The sequence below is a fragment of the Stenella coeruleoalba genome (assembly GCF_951394435.1).
Source record: "Stenella coeruleoalba genome assembly, chromosome: 11".
Lineage (NCBI taxonomy): Eukaryota > Metazoa > Chordata > Mammalia > Artiodactyla > Delphinidae > Stenella > Stenella coeruleoalba.
The window spans coordinates 68,340,635-68,352,984 of NC_137157.1; the positions used below are offsets into that span (position 1 = coordinate 68,340,635).

Sequence of the window (12,350 nt, forward strand, 5' to 3'; positions counted from 1 at the left end):
CTGTTCTCTGTCACTTGAACCTGCCAAGCTTTCCCCGTCACTGGGCCTTTCAGTCACCGCTCTTCTGTTTGCAGTGTTCTCCCAGAGTTTTCCATGGCTCCCCCCTCGTTATTCTAGCCTCAGCCTAGAGTGCCTCCCCCCACGCTCTGGGATTCTCTGTCTCCTTGCCTTATTTTCTTTATTGTACTTATTACCACCAGGCATATTACATCTTTATTATCTGTCTTTTCCCATGTAAGTATGAATTCTTGGAGGGCAGGGATTTCGTCATGCTCACCTCTGGATCTCTAGCCCCTAGAACTCTGCCTACTCATTAAGTAGTTTTCAGCTGTCTTGTAGGGTTTATCAGAATTGGCGTATGATCACTAGCACAGTGCATTGGGTTAAGGCACGAACTGTGGAGCCAGCCTAACTGGGGTCACATCTTGGTCCTGTCACTTACTAGGTGTAAGCCTTGGACAAGGTACTTAACCTCACTGTTCCTCATTCATCTCACCTGTAAAGTGGGGATAATAATAACTTACCTCAGTTATTATTAGGTGGAAATAAATTATAAGTGTATAGGAATGATGTCTGCTGTATAGATCCGAGTTAGCTATTGAAATTATGATTAATGCCTACCCTCACCAAACTAGAGAAAGAGATTTATTGATCAGAGCTGACCATTTGAGGGATTCTTTCCACTCTCTTGACTACCAGTGGGTGCAAGTTCTTTCTGTTTCATCCCTTGCTGTCTTAGCAGCTGCACAAAGATATTATTTAATCTTCTGAAGTTATTGCTTTGACTATCCTTCCTCCTCCCATTTCTCTTCAAACCTCTTGATAATTCACCAATGGAGCCCTTCTCAGAATGTTTTCAAGTGCCTAAGATAAATTACAAAATAAACCAATTTTATTGAAATACAGTTATCAGGATATTAAAAATAATTATGTAAAATTTTACCTATTATCACATTAAATAAGATCTAATGGCAGATCTAATAACACAGTTGTTGAGCATAAACAATATTTTGAGATCTCAAACATCTTCACGTGATGAAAATATCTGCTCTCCACTGGCAACATCACTGGGATTTGTTGCCTACATTCACAGTTGAAGAAAATTCTAACTTTCAGTTATAGGTTCATGGTAATAAAAATGCAATTTTTTTCTCACCTGCTTATGGACTCTTTTTATTATAACATCCCTACATTCAAGAGTTCATATTCTAGCTCCAGCTTGTGTGTCCAGATTTGTCCTACTTCTCTGCTCAACATAACCTGAGTTTACAAAAAGTAGGAAATAATCTCTTTCTTGGTTTAACAGATATTTATTGTGTACCACACTGGCTGTGTGTCAGGTACTGTATAAGGCAATGTAAATTCAGGGCTAGGTCTCTTCCTGTATGAAGCCTGTCTAATGAGGCAGAACAGTTATAAATAGCAAACGAATATATACAACATTGTAAGTGCTCTGAAGAAGTCAAACAGTAGTAAACTCTAAAAAAGTAATTATTTTCAGGATTAGGGGTAGGGATGTGGTTACCTAGTTAGCTGGTAAAGGAAAAACTTTCTGGGTAGCTGCTCTTTGAAGCTGAGACTTGAACGATGAGATGGAGTCCACCAGGCAGGGGGCTGTGGCAGGAATGTGAGGTGAAGGGTGGGAATTGGGAACAGTGTATATGAAGTACCTGAAGTGAAAAGGATGCTATACCTAGTCCATCCTGAATCCATCTGCTTTCTCCCACCTCTACCTGTACTGTTTCTAATGAATCCTTCTAGCATTTCTTCCAGGCAAATAGAAATATTTAGGTTTTTTTTCCTTCCTTTATTACACAATGGTAGTATACTATACATCCTGTTTTACAGTTTTATATTTTGGTATAATAATTGTATTGGAGGTCTTTCCATATCACTACATAAAATGTTTATTCTTTTTTGTCTATAACAACAAGATATTCCATTATATGGTTATACCATAGTTTATGTAAATATACTTTAACAATGGACTATTGAATTGGTTCCAATATTTTGCTGTTAAAAACAGTGCTTTAGTTAGTAACCTTAATTATGTTAGCTCAACATGTGTGGAAATGTACAGTATCTGTTGGATAAATTTTCAAAAGGGGAATTGCTGTGTTAAAGAACAAACACATTTGTAGTTGCCATAGATATTGCTAAATGCTTTGCACTGTGATTGCACTAATTTACATTTTCAACGGCTGTGTATCAGAGTGCCCATTTTTCCACAGACACATTTGAAGTATGTTATAAAACATTTAGAATTTTGCCAGTCTCATAGGTGAAAATGGTTTCTCAGTTTAGTATTAATTTCTGTTCTTCCTGAGTGAAGTTTAACATTTTTTTAATGGGTTTTGAGTCATGGTTAGAATGACCTTCCCTATTCCAAAGTGAAAGGGGCATTCTCTCATGTTACCTTCTAGTGCTGTTACAGTTTTATTTCAAAAGTTTACATCACTGACCCTTTGGAATTTAGTCTGTGTGGGATGTATCCAAATTATTTTGTCCAGATGTCCACATGTTACAATCTATTTATTCAATATACTCTTTCCTCATTGATTTGAGATGCAGTCTATATACTAATAATACTAAGTCCTGTGGTTTAGGATTTATTGCTTGCCTTTCTTTTCAGTTCATTGGTCCGTTGGTCTCCTCACATGCCAGCATTGGAGTATTTAACTAATGTGGCTTTGTAATATTTTAACATCTTATAGTGCTAGTCCCACCTCACTGTTTTCTTATAATTATCTTGGTGATTTCTTTTTTCTGTATGTACTTTGGAAGCAGTTTACATGTTAAAAAATCTGTTGGTATTTTTTTGAGATCTTGTTATATTGAGGAACATGGCAAGTGGTTTCTAAGTTCTCTTCCTTTGTTCTCCAGTAGACCTGACAAATTTGTTTTATTCCTGGGCATTTAACCTTTTTTTTGTAAATTGGATTGCTTCTTCCATAGTATCTTCTCACTGTTTTTTATACACATGAATATTATTGAAGCCTGTGTATTTTCTCACTGAATTCACTTAGTTCTTATAGTAGTTTTTCAGTTAGTTCTTATTTGTTAAGGTATACACGGATGTTACCTATGAAGATGAAAGTTTTAACTCTTCCTTTCCAATTTTATGTTTCCAATCTTTTACCTAATTCTGTTGTCTAGGACAGGTGATACCGGGCATCCTTATATTCCTGATCTAAGTGGGAATGCCTTGCATGTATCTTTGTTATGCATGATACTGTCTTTGGGCTGTGATAGAGTTTATCTTGTTAAGGGAGCATCTACCTATTTATATTTTATTGATATTTTTAAGATCAAGAATGTTTGGTGATTTTTTTCAAAAGACGTGATTTTTTTTCCATTTGTGTAAGTGGTGATGATGAATTAAGATTTCCAATATTGAGCCATAGTTACATTCTTATGATAAACTTCACCTCGTCGTATATTTTTCACACATTACTGACTTTTGTTTGTTAATACAGTTTCAGACTTTTAGCTTGATACTCATATGTGAGCTTGTCCTGTATTTGTTTTGTTTTTCTGGGTGGTTGTTTTGTTTTGTGCTGTCTTTACCAGGCTTTGCTATATGTTTGCACTAGCTTCATAAAAATAACTTGGATTTTTTTTCATTTTTGGGAACAGTTCAAATAACAATGGAATTATCTGCTCTTTCAAGGTTTGGTGGAATTCCTCTATGAAATCATCAAGGCCAGGAGTTTTTGTGATGTAACTCTGACATCTTTTTCTGTTGTTTGGTAGAAAAGGGGTCTGTTTGGATTTTTAACATTTCTGGAGTCATTTTGGTAAATATTATTTTCCCAGAAAATTATCTCTATCATAAGTTCTCCCTCTCACTGTCTGTTTTTCTGCTTTCCTTAGGCATTCGCATCTGGTAATCTTTCTCTTCCAACTGCTATACCATCACTGTCACCATAATTCAGGTTTTGTTACCTCTCTTCTGGGCTATAGCCTCTATCTTATAACTGCTAGTATTCTACCATACAGTGTCACTAGATTAAATTCCATGTCTTACAGTCTTATTCATTCCTTTAATATATGTTATCCAATATCCGCTATGTGGTAGGCATGACAGACATGCAGAGAAGAATACAGTCAAAGCTCTACTCTCATGGACTTATATGTTGGTGGATGGTATCAGACAAGAAACAAATATAAATAATAATCTCTCAGGTAGTGATAAGCATTATGGAGAAAAATGAAACTGGATAGTGGGGATAGACGTAGGAGGCTGGGTAACATTTTTAAATAGGGTCATGAATGTTGAGTAGGGACCTGAAACAAGTGATAGTGGGAGTGATCAGGGAAAAAAGTGCTTGAGGCAGGTTTAGAAAGTGCAAAGGTCCTGAGGTGAGAGAATATTTGTCATGTTTGAGGAATAGCCAAGACATCAGGAATGGAGCTGTAGAATGAGCCAAGGTAGAATGGGAGAAGGTGAAGTCAGAACTGTTGGTCATCTGTGTGCTTGGAGGGGCCGGGTGGTGCAAAGGGGTGGGCAGATCACGCAGGACATTGTGGACCATGGTAAGGAATTTGAATCTTACTGAATGACGTGAAAAGTCATGTTACTTTTTTGTATTTGTTTTTTTGATTTGAGAGCAACGTGATCTAGACTTAAAATTTACTGTGACTCCTCTGTAGAGACAATAGAGGGCTATTGATTTAGTTCAGAAAGGAGAGAAAGTTAGGTTAGATCATGGGTGTAGTGATAAAATTTGGGAGAAGTGGTTGGATTTCAGTTATACCTTGAAGGTTGAGCCATTTACATTTGCAGATGAATTGAATGTGGGATTTGAGAGAGACCCATCCTTGGTTTCTAAGGATTTTTGTCCTAACTATCTGAATAATACTGTTGCCATTTACTGAGGAGGGAGCATTGAAGAAATAGCAGGTTTGGACTGAAAAGAAAGAGTTTGTCTTTGGACATGTTGAGGTTGAGAATGCTACTAGGAAGTGTCAAAAAAGCAAGTTGGATGTTGGATTCTGGAATTCAGGAGACAGGTCTTTGACAAAACTCCTCAATGGCTCCACATTGCTTACAAATTCTAAATTGCTAGCGTCACATTCAAGATCTTTTATCTGACCCCAGCCTTCCTTTTAAGTCTTGTCTCACTCTATTACCTTACATAGACCAAGCCAAAGAGGCTTTCTTACTTCTAGAATGTGCTAAGCCTTTGGCCATTTTAATGCCTTTGCCTATGCTATTCTTTATACCTGGAATACCTGTCATTTCACCTTGGTTTACTGGAATATTATCCAGTCTCCGTGACTTTATACATAAGAAGGAGAAGTGAGCCAGGAAAGAAACATCATGTTTAGTTGATGCCATTTAGTGAATGAACTCCTGGCTGTCTTGTTTCTGTGCTCTCACGTTAACCTGTGGCACAGCGTGCTTTCTCTGCTTAGTGACAGAAGAAAATTAATTTTTATTTTCTTTATTTCCAGATGGGAACATTTAAAGCACATGATGGTGAATATTTCTTAGAACCTATAATGAAGGCAGATGGGAGTGAACATGAAGATGATCATAACAAGCTACATCTTATATACAGACAGGAATTAAAGAGGAACTATTTCCTGCAGTCTCACAAGCCTTGTGAAGTTTCAGGTAAACTATGAAGTAAAACTCTTTACAGTAAAAATATGATACTATTTAAATCTTTTTCAGGTTAGAATTTACATATTTTCCTTAAATATTGATATATATGATATTTTAAATAAATTTTCTTGACCTGTAAGGATCCATTAGAAATTATCTGTAGAGAATTTTGTTGTAGACTAAATTTGAATCCAAAAATGTGTTCAGTAGAGTTGACCCTTGAACAGCATGTTGGATAGGGGCACTGACGCCCTCACAGTTGGAAATACATGTATAACTTTATAGTCAGCCCTCCTTATATTCAGTTCTCCATCCATGGATTCAAACAGCCATGGTCATGTAGTACTGTAGTACAAATTTAGTGAAAAAACTCACATAAGTGGACCCGTGCAATTCTAACCCGTGTTGTTCAAGGGTCCACTGTATCCGAGATTTGTAGCAAAAAATCAGAAAACTTTTATTTCAGTCTGTTAGTCACAGTAGTATGATTTTTCTCAGCAGAATTTTACATGATTAAAAAAACTGAACCTAAGTAACAATAACATGTTGCTCGATTTTGCATGCTTTTAAATTTGCATGAAGGAAGCATTGCAGATCATTTTCTGGGACTTCTTTGCTTAGCATTGTTTCTGAGGTTCATCTACATGGGTACATGTAGCAGCTGTTCATTTTCATTGCTGAGTATATCACGGTTCACATATCCATTTTCCTGTTGATGAGCTTTTGGGTTATTTGCAGTTTTTTGCTATTATAAACAATGCTGCTGTGAAATTTTTTGTCCTCATCTCCTGTGTTTGAGTTTTTCCAAAGTATACACACATAGATACTAGAGAATTCCACATTGTTTTGCAAAGTGGTTTTTATCAGTTTATATTTTCAGCAATATATGAGAGAGATGTGTTTTTTTCCATTATTTCCTATAAAATTCAGACTAATGATTTATCATAGATCGGAATCTAGGAATTGCCAGTTTCTATAAAGTGTAAGTCTCTTGCTAGTAGAATACTTGTACATTGCATAGAAGTTGTATTAAGAGTTGTGTCCATATATGTACATGAATCTTCACTGTATCATTTTGTCACTCTGTCACCCTATGAAGAATGGAGAAAAGCACCTGCAGTTATCATCAAAGTACAAAATCTAGACAAAAGAGTGGGATTAGAAAGGATTTATTTGAGATTGTAGGTGTCCATAAACTATAGTTCCAAACACTGCGATGCCATCTGTTTTGGGATATAATGATATGTAGGCCTTTGAAGGTTTTCCCTGGGAATGCACTTCTTAACCTTTGCTATTATAGGAGTGCCATTTTGGAGTGGTTCTCACTGTGTCTAAGGCCGTGTTTTAAATCTATTGACACAATAGATGCCTTTCTTATGCTTTTAATATGAGCATAAGGGTTTCATTTTTGTGGCTTCAAAGAAAACACAAATGGGTACAGCTCCACAATAGAATTCTACAGAAGGCAGCTTATGCTTGTTCTGATCTACCATTCAGGAGCAGCTTGTTTAATGAATTGTTTAGCTTCTTAAGAAGAAAGCCACCAAGTAGACACTCTGAATGCATAAATGTTTCACATAATGATATGCAAGGTTTTGCATTCACAATCAGTGTTCATTATCAGAAAGAGAATGGTTCAAGAAAAGCCAGGCCCTTTTGTTTAAAAAACCAAAAAACTTATACTAAGTTAGATTTATTATTTATTTAAAGCTACAAATAACAAGCAAGTAGAAAGCTATGGGATTTACTTTTAATCATGATATTATTTCCCACATTTATCTACTAAAATGTTAAAAGTAGTATCATTCTTTTCAGTTCTTAAATTACCTACATTTTTAGGTATAATTGACATGCATATTTTTAATCGCTAAAAAAGGCAATCAATTAGTGGCCTAAATACTTACCTGTTAATCATCATCTTGTTAGTAAAAATGGAGAGTTATAAATGTAATTAGTAAAATGTTATCAAAGGCTTTTTTCCTCTTCCCCAGTTCACACATTGTTGTTCAGAAATACTTGCAGAATCTTACGTATTCTAAAGGTAAACCTTCATTCAGGAGAATTCTTCAAATAGGTAGGCCTAAAGATTTAGCGCTTGAACCAAAAGGATTAATTGGAAAAGGAAAGGTCATTTTCCCCCCATATTTCTATTGATTTTAATTCATTACAACCCTAAAATGTTGTAATTCATAGTGACTTCTGCCTTGATGAATTAGATTAAGTTGTTTTTAACATCAGATTTCACCATGTGCCTTGAGGCCATACGAAGTATATTTGGTAGCCAAACCTAAGCCTTTGTGGATGCCAGGTTCCCAGGTAGACATCAGACTTAGTCTAAGTAAAATCCAGTGGAAATAGCAAAACAAGCCCATAAAACCCATGAAATGAACAAACAACCACATAGTAACAAAATTAAAACCCAAGGGAGAGGGAAGCCCTGAAAAGCCTGACAGGAATGAAAATAAACCTCTGGATTCTGTTAAGTGTGGTTCTGCTGTTGTTTATCCTCCAAGGCGGATCAGAGCTGGTCTGTGTTCTTCAAGGGACCCGGTGAGCCTGGCTCCCTTTCTCCCATTGCAAATTTATTCATTGAGTCCTTAATATATATAAAGGGGGGAACTGGGTAAGACTTGAGTGTTTCTCTTCATTTAGGTTCTCCAAGCCCAATGGGTACAAAAGAACACAAAAACAGAAAAATTGCAAAACTGAGCGGAGGCTGCCCTACCTGTGTTAGGAGCAGATCAAGCGGCTGAGCAACAAAAATTGCCCTGGGTTTCACCAAGGAGGTGACATTTAAACCATTTAATTTTCACTGTGAAGGATTTATCGGTATTTTCTAAGAAAAAAAAAAAAGGAGGATGGGCTTATATTAAAACGTCTGCGGGATTTGTTTTAGTTAAGTATGCTAAGAAGATAGACATAGAGATAACTGCCTTTGAAAGAAGAGTTTATTACTTACGGTCCCCAAGAGATGGGGACATGCCCCCCTGGGTCTCATGGAGAAGCACCCAGCTTGGTCAGGAGGTGAAGGAGGGAGGGAAAAGCATGGGCAAAGGCCTTGTTTCTGCAGTGATGGGAAGTTGTTACACAGGGTGTCTCCTGTTGGACAGAAAGTGAACCACTGATCACAATTTGTGGTTTGTGGTCGGAAGGTTCGTAATACGGTTTCAGTGTGCTTGTTGAAAGCTGGACTGTAGCGGACATATAAACATCTTTGGCTGTTAGTTTGGTCCTGTGATTAATGCCAACTCATCAGTTACAAAAACTACAGCAGTTGGTTAGGACAGACCTCTAGATAAGGGGGAATAATATTTGTGTCCTCAGCGTCCTGATGCGTGTGAAGGAGAGTGTAGGTGGTAAGGGAAGATGAGGCCATGAAGGCACACAGGCCGACCGAAAGGGCTCCAGGGTCTTGTAGGCTATTCCATAAGCCCTGGGGAAATGAAGAACTTCCAAAACAGAGACATCCTCTCTTATAACGTATTACTCAGCTGGCAGATTATTGTTAAAGATAACTTTGGATTTGAATAAGAAAAGACTGAAGGCAGAAAGACGGAATCCAAGAAAGCAGCTCTCTTGTCAACAAAGGACATGTCAAACAAGTAAAGTGCACATAAAGAATAAATTAAAGATGATTTCCTTAACGCATTTCCTTCAATTTTGATGGTATGGTAAAGATTTTTTTTTGTGAGTGATCAATTTGGATATTTCTGTGAATGTCTGAGAATTGTCTTCTTAATAAAATTATATTTAGATATAGATGATTTCCCTTTCCTTTAAAGATAATTAATCGGCATGTGTTTGGGGAAACCCAGAGGTATCTTTAGTGTCAGCAGAAGCCACGGTTCACTTAGTAAGCTGGGAGTCAGGGAACAGAGTTCTACTTCTGGCTCTCTAACTGACTTTGAGACCTTAACCTCTCTGGGTCTTAACCTAGAGTAGGTAGTGAATGGCCGATGAATTTAATGGTTCCTATTTAAGTCAAGTTTAGGAGTTTCTATCTTAGACACCTCACAGATACAGGAACGCAGTTACCAGAAATGAGTGAAGTGAGGTGTCATTAGGACGTTGAGGTGTCCTTAGGGCAGTGGAATAGACATGCTTCTTGCAAAAGGTGCATTGGAAATGTGGGACCATTATTACCAGATCCTTTGTATCTTACAAAGAAGCTGAAAATCTAAGATTTTTTTTAAGTGGGGGAAAAAGTTAGAAACATGAGAGCTGAATTTGGCCTGTTGGCTGCCAGTTTGCAATCGTTTAATGATTTCTAAGGTTCCTGACATTTATAACATTTTATAAATTTGTGGGTAGAGAAGGAGGTGCCATTAATCTAGGAAGAGAGGATTGTAAATACGGCCGTGACAATGGCCAATATTTTGAACTAATAACTTGTTAATGGTATTTTTAAGAGTCAGCTCAAGCTTCTAAATATTTATAGAACTGACTATAGAGATGTTACTGATTTGCCCACCCTTTATTAAAACTACTCTCTCAAAGATCTCTTATGAGCTTCTACTTGCCAAAAGCAATCATCTCTCTCAGGCTTACTGTTACGTCATTTGGGGGGATTATTTCTCACTCTTGATCAACTTTGGCTTCTCTGACACACTTTGCGTCCATCTTTGCTGCTTTTCTTTCTTACCTTTCTTCCCATTTCAGTTCCTGGTCGTTGTTACTTTACCATCTTCTAAGGTAAACATTTTTTAAAAGTGCTCTTCTTGGCTACCAGTTTACACCATTTCTTATATAGTCTGTGATTTTTTGTACTTCTCTAATTTTAACTACTAACTTAAACGTTAGAGAACTTAAAAATGTTTATATTCAGCTCGTCTTGAGATGAAATCTCAGGTTTACAACTGCGTGATGCTGATGTTTTCTTGGATGTCCCAGCGGCATCTTAGACTCAATACATATAAATCCGAAGCCATTCTCTCTTCTATCTTGCTCTTCACCTGCACCCCCAAAAGAAGCCTTTATTCTTTTGGTGTCCAAATTTATGTTTAAATCAAGCACATGCTGTAGTGGAAACTTAACAAGTATTGCTTTTTAAAGCCTTATTCAATTAACTAGAAAAGACTGATTTATATTTGAATAACAAATTATTTGCCTCACCCACTCAGGTTTTCCTGTTTTGCTTTATTTGTTCATCAGTATTCTAAAGTGCATGGAGGTAGTTTACTATTTTCCTAAGTGGCTATTCTTCAGTCTTATTGAACTAGTAATGTTCTTAAGTTAAATTTCATCCCAAACCAAAGAAATATCCTAAACTGTGAAATTTGACCTATTAAGATTTTGAGACTGTGAATGCTATGGAATAGAAGATACATATATATGGTTCTGTGCTTTTCAAAGCACTCTTCATAGTCATATGTCACTGATCCTTAGAGTAATTCTGAGCTACAATCATCCTCAACTTATGCATGTTTTCTGTGAGGGGAAGACCTCGTGGTGCTGTGACAATTGTTTGTTCCACACGCACAGGGTTATTTTATTAGCTGACCTGTTCTGCCAGTTGTGTGCTCTGCTTTGCCATGATTGTGAAATGCGCGTGTATTTAAGAATGCATTCCAAGGGGAAGAATCAGTCTGCTATACTTGATGCTTATTTTGTGTTGCATTATTAGGCCTGTGGCAATTCCCAGAGCTTTGAAGTCCTATTTCATGTGTGAAGTCTTGTGTTATCTAGTTTTACTTATAGTGAAGTTAATGATTCCCACATTGGGTGAATTGTGTGAAATGGGCAAATGAGGAAGGGAACCAATATGTTAGGAACCAGAAGGTATGTTTATCCAGTCTGTCAGGTGTATTTTGAAAGGCATATATCACTATAGGTAACTGAAATCCTCTATATTTTAACTGTGGTAACAATAGTTCTTTCCAGGAAGGACTACCCGAAAACTACATACTCTTTAGAATTAAACAGTTTTTAAAAATCTTCCTTTCTCTGTATTGGGATTACATATTTCATACTATATCCTTAAACTGGAGAATGTCTTGCTGGTAGAAATAATGATTCATTCTTCTAGTTTTGAAGCATAGTTTTTTTTCTTGATGTTGTTTCTGTACTAGCTTGGGAATGAATGGGGAGAATTGTGATTCTTGAGGTAGAAGAGAAACTATTATAGTTGTGACCCCTGATTGGAGAGTAAGCTACATCAGAGTCTTAAATATAATAGTGCCAAACCACTTCTCATATTTCTGTTAAGATTTGATTACATCTCACTGTAAAATTTGAGCTTCTTGTTTGTTGCTAGGAATCCTGATGTCAACTTGTTCTGGTTCATGTGTTCATGAAATCTACTGTTGAGGTGGGAATGAGATTATTAATCCTTCTTTGAAATGTACTGTGCATGTGTGTTTCTCTTCCACCTTCATTAAGAACTTTTCCGTCTTTGCTTTAGATTGGTCTACTTCTTGTTTTGAAATTCCTTGTAGGGATTTTAGTCACTTTGCAACTTGGTAAATTTTCTATGTGTTTTAACTTGACAGTAATATAAGCCTCACTGCTAGAATTGGATACATCTCCATTTTCCCTTTCTTACAGCAGTGCTTGTTCTTCAGTGATCTGTCTACCACCTTGTATTTTCTTTGGCTTCTTTCATACTTAATCACATGTTCTTTAAGAAGTTTTCTCATTAATGTTTCCTGTACAATGAGATGTGTCTCCTCAAATTTTTTTTAAAGAAAATCCCTTTGCTCTAAGTAGAAGTTTATTTAGATGCTCTTCACTTACAGAGATA

General features: G+C 36.6%; 1 protein-coding gene across 3 annotated transcripts in view; it reads left to right on the forward strand.

Annotated features, from left to right (window-relative positions):
• The window catches only part of ADAMTS20 (ADAM metallopeptidase with thrombospondin type 1 motif 20), a 193,911-nt gene that overhangs the window by 12,359 nt on the left and 169,202 nt on the right, over nucleotides 1-12,350 (forward strand). For all 3 annotated transcript variants that reach the window (XM_079938384.1, XM_079938382.1, XM_079938383.1), the window contains exon 3: nucleotides 5,458-5,620. In XM_079938384.1, coding sequence (XP_079794510.1) covers nucleotides 5,458-5,620 — 163 coding nt within the window. The remainder of the gene's footprint in view (nucleotides 1-5,457; nucleotides 5,621-12,350) is intronic.